This window comes from Hyperolius riggenbachi, chromosome 12 (genome assembly GCF_040937935.1).
Source record: "Hyperolius riggenbachi isolate aHypRig1 chromosome 12, aHypRig1.pri, whole genome shotgun sequence".
In the NCBI taxonomy this organism is placed as follows: Eukaryota; Metazoa; Chordata; class Amphibia; order Anura; family Hyperoliidae; genus Hyperolius; species Hyperolius riggenbachi.
The window spans coordinates 162662602-162676421 of NC_090657.1; the positions used below are offsets into that span (position 1 = coordinate 162662602).

The window sequence follows — 13820 nt, forward strand, 5'->3', positions numbered from 1 at the left end:
TGCGTTACCACACTCGATGCGCCGCTCGACTATTTCCAAGCATTTCCATGCGTATTTCGATGATTATTAGGTCGATTCTCATGTAAAGTATGCCAAATCGACCTAACGATCCATCGAAACGCAAATCGGACATGTCGTAAATAATCGAGCGGCCCTGAATCGACGGGAATCGAGTGGTGCATAGAGTGTGGGAATGCACCGTGTGTATCCAGCATTAGGGGCATGAGGTGGGACAAGCGGGGGATCAGCAGGATGCCAGAGCATGCAGCACTTCTTATTCTCAGTAAGGCAGTAGAGGCTCCGCCCTGAGTAACTGAAGTGAGTTTTTGTGAATGAGAAGTGCTTGTTGTGTACAGAGGTCGCATTCCAGCCGGAGGAGACCTGCCAGAGAGATTAATGATTGCTGGGAGATGTATGAAATATTAGATGATTACCGAGCCATTCCTACCTGCTCCACTGACTGAGGTGCAGCGAAAGTGCCGGAACCCACTAATAATATAAGTTCCATCAGATGAGCTGATAAGGGAGGCTGGGAGGACTTGTATAAATTATGTATCCTCTACTTCCAAATGCTTCCTGGGCTGAAAACTTCACTCTCCTGGAGAAGCATGTGATTGGTCAGGTGCTAGACATGTAAGTCTCTGATTTGCTAGTCATGATTATGTGCTGATCAGGATGTGATCACAGCAAATCAGAGCTTTCATCTGATCAAACACATCACATGCTTCTCCGTAAGTTCTCCTAGACATGACTGTCACTACAGAGCACCTGATCTGCATGCTTGTTCTGGAGCTATCAAAGGTAGAGAATCTGCAGGGCAGCCAGGCATTGTGCATTGTTTAAAATTGTTGCTGATCCTCTGTATGCCTGAAATAAGAGGGCTATGAAGGCTGCTATATTTATTTCCTTTTACACAATACTAGTTGCCTGGCTGTCCTCCTGATCTCTTTGGCCGTAGTAATGTCCAAATCACACATGAAACAAGCATGCAGTTCATGCAGTCACACTTCAGACAGAGCACCTGATCTGCATGCTTGTTCAGGGTGTATGGATAAATGTATAAGGGCTCGTTTCCACTGTTGCGACGCGATTTCGCCGGCATTCCGACGCTTGTAAAAACGCATGCGGATGCGTTTCCGCATGCGTTTTTACCCGCGATTTCGCATGGCAGGGTGCCATGCGAAATTAACCATGACACTGCCAGGGCAAAATAAAATTGAAAAAGGTGCGAAATCGCACGCGAAATCGCGGGTAAAAACGCATGTAACAAACGCATGCGTTTTTACTCTTAAATACATTAGCGGCTATTCGCATGCATTCCACTCGCAGGCGAATTCGTTGGCTCTTTTGTGCGTTTTTTTACCGCTGAAAAAAACGCACCTCAACAACGCAGTGGAAACAGGCCCATCCACTTGCATTACATGTGCGAATCTGCATGCGTTGGACGCATGCAGATTCGCGATAGTGGAAACGAGCCCTTAGAGGCAAAGGATCAACAGGAAAGCCAGGTAATGTACATTGTTTAAAAGGAAATAAATAGGACAGCCTCCATATCCGCCTCATTTCAAGTATGCAAAAGGAAATTGCGTTGTGGAAACCACGTGTTTTTTCCAGTAATGAAAGTGTATAGGCCGCATAAAAATGTATATATCTATGTTGTACAATGTGCATTGTACAAATGCCCAACTTGCTGCATATTTCTCTAAAATGTATGTAAAACGCACGTAATGTTTTTCAATGGAGACGCAGAGGATGGACTTTATACTGCATTTTTTATGTTTTTTATAAAATAAGTATAACACTGCATTTTACTCCATTGAAAAAGGTAAAACAGTGTGCTCCCGGCCCTATTGTGTACCTGAACTGTGCTTAAATGGTTCAGGACTGCATATAGTTAAAACTGTGCCGCACTCGTGGCTGCCTAAGCCTGATATGGCGTCATTTTAACGATTCTCGATCCATAGCATGAGATGCAATACTGCGTACCTGCCGACACAGGGCTCACCTGTCTGCCTGCCTGAGCTCCGCAACTGATCACTGAGCCAATCACAGTCATCAGGAAGTGTAAAAAGGAAAAAATACTTAAAAGGACCAAACCCTTGCCTGGGGGTGACTGGCATCAGCTGATCAGAGTGCCCCTTTCCTTGCTCTGGCATCAGCTGATCAGAGTGCCCCTTTCCTCACTCTGGCATCAGCTGATCAGAGTGCCCCTTTCCTTGCTCTGGCATCAGCTGATCGGGGTGCCCCTTTCCTTGCTCTGGCATCAGCTGATCAGAGTGCCCCTTTCCTTGCTCTGGCATCAGCTGATCAGAGTGCCCCTTTCCTTGCTCTGGCATCAGCTGATCGGGGTGCCCCTTTCCTTGCTCTGGGGTAAGGGTGACTGGCATCAGCTGATCGGGGTGCCCCTTTCCTTGCTCTGGGGTCAGAGTGACTGGCATCAGCTGATCGGGGTGCCCCTTTCCTTGCTCTGGCATCAGCTGATCAGAGTGCCCCTTTCCTTGCTCTGGCATCAGCTGATCGGGGTGCCCCTTTCCTTGCTCTGGGGTAAGGGTGACTGGCATCAGCTGATCGGGGTGCCCCTTTCCTTGCTCTGGGGTCAGAGTGACTGGCCTCAGCTGATCGGGGTGCCCCTTTCCTTGCTCTGGCATCAGCTGTTCGGGGTGCCCCTTTCCTTGCTCTGGGGTATGGGTGACTGGCATCAGCTGATCGGGGTGCCCCTTTCCTTGCTCTGGGGTAAGGGTGACTGGCATCAGCTGATCGGGGTGCCCCTTTCCTTGCTCTGGGGTCAGAGTGACTGGCATCAGCTGATCGGAGTGCCCCTTTCCTTGCTCTGGGGTCAGGGTGACTGGCATCAGCTGTTCGGAGTGCCCTCTTCCAGCAGCTGGGGAAAGATCATCAGCTGATCGGCTAATCCTCCTGCAGGCTTACGCAGAACAGTCCTGATCTCCCCATGTCTGGCTGAACTCTCTCCTTTTATGGTTTCCTACATATAAACATAGCATGGACCTCTGTATGGCGGCTCTACCCGAACAGCTTTCCATAAATAGAGCGGTTTTCTCTTTTCCCCGCTATTAACTCCCCTGTGTCCTCCCCGGCCCTGCGGACACTTTCTTTAGGAAGTTGGGAAGGTTTCGTCAACCCCGGGGCTTAGCTAAATATTTGCTTTGCTGTCAGTACCAAAATATCCATGAAAATACTCTTGTGGTCAGTTCTGCGTTTATATGCTAATAGGATATTTAACGGTTACTCCAGCCGCACATCTGGACAGCCTCCAATATGCAACGGTTATTTCAGTCTCCTTTTGGAAGATTCTAGCAACCAGCTGAGCTGCTACTGTAATGGTGCTGTATCGTGGCATGTCTTTACATGATTATTTGTTTTTGTTCTCTATATGAACAATATGCCCATTTGTTTGTCCTTCAGCTCTGGCTTCATTGTAGTAGCATACCAGGAGACACTGCGTGGATATATGGAAAGTTACGTATAATAGGGCTACTGGGGTTCTGTCTCCCTGCAGTTCATACTGTACTCTCCTGTTTCAGAGAGTGGAGTTAAGCTGTGTAAATCTTTCTTACCTGACGTGATCATTAATGATTATTCTGGGTGACCGTCTATAATGTGGAAAAAGTGTCCCTGGATTCTTGCTACTTTCTTTGTCTTCAGTGATTGGCGGAGGCAGATAATATTTGGTCAGCTGTTATTCTAGTTCCCGCCCTGAGCTGCAGTGGGACTCCTCTTGGCCCTTGTGCCCTACCAGTCCTCCTCCAGGCTACAAACCTCTTTGACTTTCCGTTTAGTGCTCACAAACCAGTATTACCAATATCACTTTATAATATTATATTAATATTACCAAATAAGACAACTAAAGGGAGAGGGATATGGAGGCTGCTATAATATTTCCTTTTAAGCAATACCAGTAACCTGGCTATCCTGGTGATCTTCTGCCTCTAATACTTTTTGCCCTATACAGACCCTGAACAAGCACGCAGCAGATCAGGTGTTTCTGACATTGTCAGATATGACAAGATTAACTGCATGCTTATTTCTGGTGTGATTCAGACATTACTGCAGCCAAATAGATCAGCAGGGCTGCCAGGCAAATGGTTGTTTAAAAGGAAATAAATATGGCAGCCTCCATATCATTCTCACTACAGTTGTCCTTTAAGATCTGATGAATGATTCTTCTGCAGTACAGTTGCAAACCGCAAAATTGTGGTTGATTGTTGAGCGATTGGGTTTGGAAGTAAATATCGATTCATTACAAATGTCACCCTGTGTCCCGTGCGATCGATCAAATGACACAACGGGACAGGAACTTGTTTGGAAACAGACTAATCTGATAGAAGGGCCGCCACATACATGCATATGCTGATTCACCATCTCTGTCTGATCCATTAATGATTAGGAAATTGTTCAGGAGTGTTGATTGGCCCTGGATCTGGCCAGTGTGTGTTTGTGGTTATCAGTGGTGCTGTGCGCGGTCCGTTCTGATCCAGCGGTACTTGTGAGTGAGCAGTCTGTGTCCTCAGGTCATACACGTTATCCGTGGTGCTGTGCGCAGTCTGTCCTGATCCTGCGGTACCTGTGAGAGAGCAGTCTGTGTCCTCAGGCCAGGCATGTTATCCGTGGTGCTGTGCGTGGTCCGTCCTGATCCTGCGGAAGGTATGAGTGAGCAGTCTGTGTCCTCAGGCCATGAAAGTTATCCATGGTGCTGTGCGTGGTCTGTACTGATCCTGCGGTACCTGTGAGTGAGCAGTCTGTGTCCTCAAGCCATGAAAGTTATCCGTGGTGCTGTGCGCAGTCTGTCCTGATCCTGCGGTAGGTATGAGTGAGCAGTCTGTGTCCTCAGGCCATGCATGTTATCCGTGGTGCTGTGCGTGGTCCGTCCTGATCCTGCGGAAGGTATTAGTGAGCAGTCTGTGTCCTCAGGCCATGAAAGTTATCCGTGGTGCTGTGCGTGGTCCGTCCTGATCCTGCGGTAGGCATGAGTGAGCAGTCTGTGTCCTCGGGCCATGAAAGTTATCCGTGGTGCTGTGCACGGTCCGTCCTGATCCTGAGGAAGGTATGAGTGAGCAGTCTGTGTCCTCAGGTCATACACGTTATCTGTGGTGCTGTGCGTGGTCTGTCCTGATGCTGTGTTACCTGCAAGTAAACATCTGTGTCCTCAGGCTATGTATGTGTATATAGCAGGATGATAGATGGGACAGTGGAAAGTTTGACGGTGTGTGTACACAAGTCCTCTGCAGAGGTGGATCTAATTACTAGAGAGCGCATTAGCGGGATTAGCTGTGTGTGGGTCTCTCCAGGCACATGTAGTCCTCTTACCGCTGTAAAACAGACACTGTGAGATAGAGAATCGCAAATGTCAGGTGTGATCTCACATACTGGACAGGGAAGAAATGATCCATAGTACTGCAATCAACTGTTGCAGGGAGCGCTGAAAGGGTTAAACCTCAAAGCTTACTGGATGAGAGCTGCCTTGGCAGAGCTCCTGCAGTCTATTCACAGCTGCTGATAAAAACTAATTAGACAATTTGATTTGGCTAAACAAATGCAGAACATGGAGCAGTGGATTTCTTCAGCAACTATGTGTGAAGTAAAGACTTATCCTTGTTCGCTGTGGTGCAAGAGTTCGGGGCCACTTTAATGATTATCTTTTAATTTCACACAGCCAGTTTTGCCACCAACTGACTGATTTCCAAGAAAAATCCAAAGCCTTTAAAGAGAATCTGTATTGTTAAAATCGCTTAAAAGTAAACATACCAGTGCGTTAGGGGACATCTCCTATTATACTCTGTCACAATTTCGCCGCTCCTCGCCGCATTAAAAGTGGTTAAAAACAGTTTTAAAAAGTTTGTTTGTAAACAAACAAAATGGCCACCAAAACAGGAAGTAGGTTGATGTACAGTATGTCCACACATAGAAAATACATCCATACACAAGCAGGCTGTATACAGCATTCCTTTTGAATCTCAAGAGATCATTTGTGTGTTTCTTTCCCCCATGCACTGAAGTTTCAGGCTGCTCTTTTCTTCCTGCAAACAGTTTTGCCCTTGTTTGTAATTCCTCAGTATGTGAAAGCCCAGCCAGCTCAGAGGACGATTTATCCAGCTGATTAGAGCAGCTTCTCTCTTCTCTCTTATCTAAATAACACACAGGCAGTGTGCATAGAGGGGCCAGAAAGGGTGAGTTCATAGCAGAACCACAACACTGAAGAACTTGGCAGCCTTCCAGACACAGGCCGACAAGTCTGACAGGGGAAAGATACATTGATTTATTACAGAGACTGTCATAGTAGAAAGTGCTGCAGTTAGCCAGAACACATTAGAATAGCTTTTGGAACATGTAGGATGATAAAAAACAGGATGCAATTTTTGTTACGGAGTCTGCTTTTTTCCTTGAAAAATGTCCTAGATTGATTCATTGTGGATGCCTCTGGGGTGCCATCTTTCAGAACTAACTCATAACTGGACAGAGATCCTCTCCACTCTGCCTGTCCACTCGCTGGCCCTTTTGCAAACAATACGACTATGATTTCCAGCTGATCTCTACTCTACTCTGCTTTATCAGCACAAATAACCACTGTAGGGAGTGTAGTAAAGCTGACTTTATGGATAGTGGTCACTGTCAATAAAAAGGAAGGGTTCCAGTTAGGAGACTTGTCACTGATGAGAGGAGGGGGAAGGACCAGTACCTTGAGGTACAAGTTATATAACATGAGATACATGTGGAAACGTATCACCCTTGGCATAAATTGATTAAAAGTACTAAAACTCTCACTAATACTTTTCTTACTCTTAATATCTGTAGGATTACATGTTGTATTCACTACTTCTGGGAGATAGACTCTGATTTGGCTTTGTAGAACAGTTAAAACTCAACATCTTTCTCCCCAATCTGAAGTTTTACTACTGGTTGGCCGTTCTAGTCTCGATTTACTGGTGGTTTGCTCAATCTCAGTATAATCCTGTCACAGTTCTGGAGGCGACTATTTTGGGCTCCTCTCTAGCACTCTCTGGTTTGCCATTTCGGGGCCTAGGGCTCTCCCCTCTCTGACCATACCTATGGTAACAGCTACTAAGGTGTGGGAGTCCGCTGGGTCCTTCTTATCTCAGGAGGGTCAGTGGTCCCCACATACTCCCCTTTGGAACAACATTAAGCCGAAGAATTTCTCAGTATACCAGACCCGGCTATATGGGCAGAAAGGGGAATAGTCAAACTCTGAGATATTACAGATGGTAATGTACTTAGACAATTTGACGTCATGAAAGCCCTATATTCCCTACCTAACCATGTTTTTCCGATACTTGCAATTAAGACACTCTTTCATGGCACAGTTTAGAGCGGTCAATCTGAGAGTACAATCTCACCCCCTGGAAAATCTCTTATCTCACTCTGGGATGACAGGATTGGTCTCGCAAATATATGCTATTCTTATAGATAAAACTGCAGGGTCGGTGACTAGGCTTCTAGAGGCCTGATGCAGAAACATACCTAGCCTCTCTGATGAGTAGTGGACGGAAACTACTGCTCACTTCATATCTACTCCTATTGCCGCCAAACATAAGTTAATCTCTCTCAAGTTCCTCTACCGGATTTACCTAACTCCACACCGCTTATCTAAAATGGGAGGGGGAGCGGAGGGGACATGCTGGCGCTGTTTTGCAAACAATGCCCACCTTTTTCATATATTTTGGTCGTGTATTCATATTAGATCTGTCTGGGATGATCTACACAACCTACTCTCATCCCTCTTTGAAGGAAAAATTCCTTACACAACCACATCACTGTTGCTAGGTGCATTTGGGAAAACCTCTCTATCCGAAAAAAAAGTATTCCTAGCTAGTTCACTTCTCATTTTTGCCAGACAGCCATAGCTCTCAACTGGAAGAAAGCTACCCCGCCCGGGATCTCTGATTTTAAAGCTGGTGTTAATGCTGATCTACCTATCTATAAATCTATTTATGAAAACAGAGGTTTACCTAAGAAGTATTATAAGCTTTGGAAAAGTTGGTTGTCACACCTTAAAATTGATATGTAACTCCTGTGAGGACTGTAACTTCTACTGTTCATTGCTCTGAAATGTATGTGTGTGTGTGTGTGTGTGTGGGGGGGGGGGGGGGGTGTTGGGATCCAGACTCCTTGGGGATGTTGGGGATGGGTTGTACTGTTTATATATGTAACTTGTGAAACTCAATAAAATGTTTAAAAAAAAAATCAACATCTTTTAAATAGTTTTATGTCTTCTCTACGTTTAACCAAAGCGTAAGGATATCTGTGAGGTTTTTATTGCTGTCTATAACCTCAGTGGAGATAATAGACTTCCTGTAGCAGTGATACAACATGCTTCAATGGCAGCACACACAGCTACTAAAACATTTACTGGGTTCCAACTCTTCCACCACCATTCAGGTTTTCATGACTGTTTGTGTCATTGCTGCATAGGCGCCCTCATTTTCTGTTGTTGCTAACACAGCAGGAAGTGAAGGAACAACTGTAACCATGACAGAAGCAGCAGTTTAATCCTTTCTCCACGCTGTACAGATGTTTGCAGCGGAGTTCTCCTTTAGGTAGCATAAGTCCTCATGGCTGCAGCCAGTCACTGACATAGGCTGGCAGCATGTTACCTTCCATCAGAATCCTGCAGTCAGGTCATTGACAGTGTGTAGCTGCCTAGCTATAGCTGGCTGCTTATTATTATTATTATTATTATTATTATTATTTAGTATTTATATAGCGCCGACATATTACGCAGCGCTGTACAGTGTATATGTATATATATATCTTGTCTCTAACTGTCCCTCAAGGAGCTCACATTCTAATCCCTACCATTGCCATATGTCTATATCATGTAGTGTAAGTACTGTAGTCTAGGGCCAATTTTTTAGGGGGAGCCAATTAACTTATCCTTATGTTTTTGGATTGTGGGAGGAAACCGGGGTGCCCGGAGGAAACCCACGCAGACACGGAGAGAACATACAAACTCTTTGCAGATAGTGCCCTGGCTGGGATTCGAACCAGGGACCCAGCGCTGCAAGGCGAGAGAGCTAACCACTACGCCACCATGCTGCCCTTACTTGTTGTTGCTTACTTGTTGTTTTTTGACATTGGCTCGCCGATCCCCCACACTAATACGTTCTGCTTAGCAGCTGTTCGACAGATGCACCTAACGTATCCCTACCCCCACCTGTTAGATTGCAAGCCTATTTAAGGGCCCTCTCCCCAGTGTTCCCAGCTTGATCATGCACCCTTACAGACGCATAACTGGAAATCGCTGGCCTCCCAGTCTCAGCTTATTACACTCACTCTGTCCATCTCTAATGGAGCAGAACAGGCTCTGCAGACTTCTCCAGTATCACTACAGTACACAGCACTTGAGAAGGGGGGGGGGGGGGGGGGGCGTTGTACATAAGACCCTGCTGCACACTGAATAGTGATTGTCTACAAAACTTTGTCTGCAAAACCTTGTATGATTCCTTATCAGTGGCTGAGCAGATGCAGTCATTAGAACAATTGTGTAGAGAGCAGAAAGCTTTTTCTCTATGTGCCCTTATTTGATAGTCTCTCAGGACAGGGAAAATAAACTTCTCCCCGCATGGGCCCCCAATGGCTTCTGGGCCCCCCTGTGGCTGCATTCCTTGCATGTTCTATTGTTACACCTCTGCTCCCTTATTTTTGGGCACCCTGCTCATGGACTAGAATGGACTTTGAACTGTTGTAACAAAAGACACTCAACCCCATCGCATGATCATATGTCTTGGTCTGAGCTCCTTGTATGTCCTACCTTGCATCTACTACCTCATTTTTCTGTCGTACAGTGCTGCGTATGATGTTGGCCCTTTATAAATACAATAATAAATAATAATGATTTCTAATTCTGTATTATTGAATCGCTGGTTGCTAATCTGATGTATTCTCCCGTATATGATAATGTATGTGCCATGTTAGGTAATAAAGACCAGTAAACATGCTCTTGTCTGCTTTATTTAGGTCTATCATGTGGCGTACGTTTGGATCAAGTTTGCCAACTCTCCGCGGCCCGACCTGTGGGTGTTGGAACGCTCCACAGATTTTGGCGTCACTTACCAGCCCTGGCAATATTTTGCATGTAAGTTTGATTTCTGTATCATGTAATATTTTGGTAACAAGTATCACCCATGAGAATTGGTCTTCCGACAGGTAGATGGCAGTAACGAGTAGGGAGGCAGAGATCTTACAGCCTGAAGCTAGTAACAAATCTCACCCATGAGAATTGGTCTTCCAACTGGTGGATGGCAGTAACGAGTAGGGAGGCAGAGATCTCACAGCCTGAAGCTAGTAACAAATCTCACCCATGAGAATTGGTCTTCCAACTGGTGGATAGCAGTATCGAGTAGGGAGGCAGAGATCTTACAGCTTGAAGCTAGTCTTTAGGACGTATTTCCCAGGGTTGCGGAGTCGGTACAAAAATCATCCGACTCCGACTCTTCGGTTTATGAAACCACCGACTCCAACTCCTTCTCTCCAGGTACCCAAAATGACTCTGACTCCTCGACCTCTGACTCCTCGACTCTGACTCCTTACAAAAATGATCCGACTCCTCAGTTTATGAAACCTCCGACTCCAACTCCAGGTACCCAAAATTGCTCCGACTTCTCAACTCCACAGCCCTGGTATTTCCATCAGCAGCGTCTAATTACTTGGCCCTGTCCTCCTTGCAAATGTAGCTGCTGTGTGCTGTATGCAGAAAAAGAGTCTCTGGCCCTTCTCTGGTTTGTTAGCGAAATCATTGACTACTAATCTGTTAAGAATACTTTAGCTTGGGTGAGTATCCTTACTCGAGTATGAGGCCATCATTTCTTGTCGATGCAGTTCAAAAAGTTTATTACACTGAAGTAGGGTCAGACAGCAGGTGGTGTTTCCTGCTTCCTCAAATCAATATTACACAAAAAAGTGCCGTGCTGCTTTAGTAATCACCATACCCTCTGAGGCGGAAACGGCTATTTAGCCGCACAATGAATATATATAATATCTTCCATACCGTTATGATCCACATTACAAATCGGCGCCGTATCGGCTTTGATAACGGCGCGGCTAATATTCTCGTACCGTTGTGGATCATAACGGTATGGAAGATACACTGCGCACTGTATCAGACACTTGCGAGGTGACCCGGCCGGGGTTGCACTGGGGATGGGCGGACGGCAGAGCAGCAACCCGGCCTTGGATGGTCGGACACGGGCGTAAATGCCTCCTCCTCCCCGCTGAGCAGGTACCTCCAGGCAGGGGCAGCTGGCCCCGGGGTGTCGGAGCACACGCCGCCTGCACACAGCTCCCGGAGCCGCTCTGTAGGAGGGATCCGCAGCCAGGCCCCGCACTCGCAGGCCGCCCTGAATATCCCGGGAGCAGCTCGGGACTCTGGCAGCAGCACACCCGAAGAGGGAGGCAGAGAGCGCCCGCCGGGGGGTGGCGGTGGTTCTAGATTGCTCATTGGATCTGGACGCGTGTGTTGCCGCAAATCTCATGTCTAACGGCAAACTTCAATGTTCCATAGCCGGTTGATAGCCGTATATTAAAAAGTAAAATATACGGCTATCAACCGGCTATGAAACATTGAAGTTTGCCGTTAGACATGAGCTTTGCGGCATCACACGCGTCCATTTCTAATCGCGGCTAATATTCTCGTACCGATTCATAAAGTTTATTGCACAGAAATAGGGTCATACTGGCTACTAGATTCTACAGTAGATGTAAGCCAAGTACTGCCTCTTCTTTTTTAAACTGTTTTTCATTATTTTACTACTTTTGACTCCACCCTCCAGTTTATCTCAGTACCTAGCTCCCCTGGGTAGCTGCTCCCCTCTTCCATGTGTTGCTCCCCTCTTGCAGTCTCCTCTTCCATATGCAGCAGTCCCTCCCTCTTCCATGTACAGCCTTCCACTTGGGCAGCAGCAGGGCTGAGGAGTTGGAGTCGAGGAGTCGGAGCAATTTTTTGTTACCTGGAGTCGGAGTCAAAAAAAAATGCACCGACTCTGACTTCTACTGAATTTAAACTGTAATTAAAATAGAAAATATTATAAAATGTTCTATTTCTCAGATTATAGTCATCATAAATTATATATACAGTAATAGCTCTGCTTAGCCCACAAAAATGAAATAATCAATCAAAAATAGTTACTTGTGCTGCTTCAATAAAGCAGTCCCCGTATTTTTAAAGTCAGATATACATATCTGATTGTGACTGTATGATGTGTACACAGGAATCTTTTATATATACTAGATACCATCTATACTGTAAGAATAAAGCCTGATGTGTAGCTGTGTCACTAATAGAGATAGTCAATGAGGGCTCGTTTGCACCATAGCGAATCTGCATGCGGCGCCGACATGCGGATTCGCTTGGTACATTGAAGTGGCCGGGGCTGTTTTCATATGTGCGGCGTGCGGGAGCGATTTGGCGGCGGGCCAAATCTGCACGACGGGACCCACAGAATTCGCCTGCGTCATGAATCCATGCGAATCGCCGCTAATGTATTTAATAGGAAAAACGCATGCGTTTTTTACATGCGTTTTTACCCGCGATTCGCGTTCGATTTCGCACCTTTTTCAATGTTATTTTGCCCTGGCAGAGACATGGTTAATTTCGCATGGCACCCTGCCATGCGAAATCGCACGCGAAATCGCGGGTAAAAACGCATGCGGAAACGCATCCGCATGCGTTTTTACAAGTGTCGGGATGCCGGCGAAATCGCGTCGCAACAGTGGAAACAGGCCCTGAAAGGCAAATAATTCTGCATTGATGCTGGTTTATGCAAATGTATGCACTCCTTTTGCTCATGAAATCAAATAATTTGATATGTTGTTAAAATTTGGTTTGGTAACTAAAGGGTACCTGAGACGAATGAAAATAAATGTTTTATACATACCTGGGGCTTCCTCCAGCCCCCTTCAGGCTAATCAGTCCCTTGCTGTCCTCCTCCACCACCAGGATCTTCTGCTATGAGTCCTGGTAATTCTGCCAGTCAGCGCAGTCCGGCTGCGTGCCGCTTCCACAGCCAGGAACATTCTGTACATGCGCAACAGTGCTGCGCAGGTGTAGTATGCTCCAGGCGGCAGAGTGTGTGCATGCGCACTGTGCCCGACTGGCTCAAGTACCAGGACCCATAGCAGAAGATCCAGGTGGCGGAGGAGGACAGCGAGGGACTGATTAGCCTGAAGGGGGCTGGAGGTAGCCTCAAGTATGTATAAAACTTTCAGCAGTCTCAGATTACACATCAGTACTATACTCTACATATGCACTCCCCACAGAGCTGCAGGGAATCCACTGAGAATGTACTGCACATTGAACACAGAGGTGTTGTTTATCACCCATAAACCTGGTTCAGATTGTGCATGAAGAATGTGTAATAGAGGAGGAATCCTCTCATTCCCCTGCAGAGTACCTGCACATCATTCTTACATGTACCCACAGTTACATTGCCTAGGGCCTGATAGATGTCTGTACCTTCTACAAGTACTCTTACCAAGGATTGGTTTTAGGCCTCGTTCACATCTATACAGCGCACATGGCTGGGCGATTAGAACGCAAGGTGTATGATTGCACGCCATCTGCGCTGCTACCCGCTGCACTGCTGATCCCATCCATTGAATGGGTCAGCTCTGCGCTTGCAGGCAGAATGCATGCAGCAGTACTCAAGCGCGTCAGCGCATCGTACTGCTGCGCAGCGCATTTATTGTGAACGGCAGAAGGGCTGTCTATACTGTTCTGCCGTTCTTGCATGTTACTACGTCATACACGCTTCCAAATGCGCACGAAAACACGTATGATGTGAACAAGGCCT

General features: G+C 46.4%; 1 protein-coding gene across 1 annotated transcript in view; it reads left to right on the forward strand.

Annotated features, from left to right (window-relative positions):
* The window catches only part of LAMA5 (laminin subunit alpha 5), a 332936-nt gene that overhangs the window by 99916 nt on the left and 219200 nt on the right, over nucleotides 1–13820 (forward strand). Inside the window, exon 3 of the mRNA XM_068264501.1 lies at nucleotides 9991–10108. Within this exon, the coding sequence (XP_068120602.1) occupies nucleotides 9991–10108 (118 nt within the window). The remainder of the gene's footprint in view (nucleotides 1–9990; nucleotides 10109–13820) is intronic.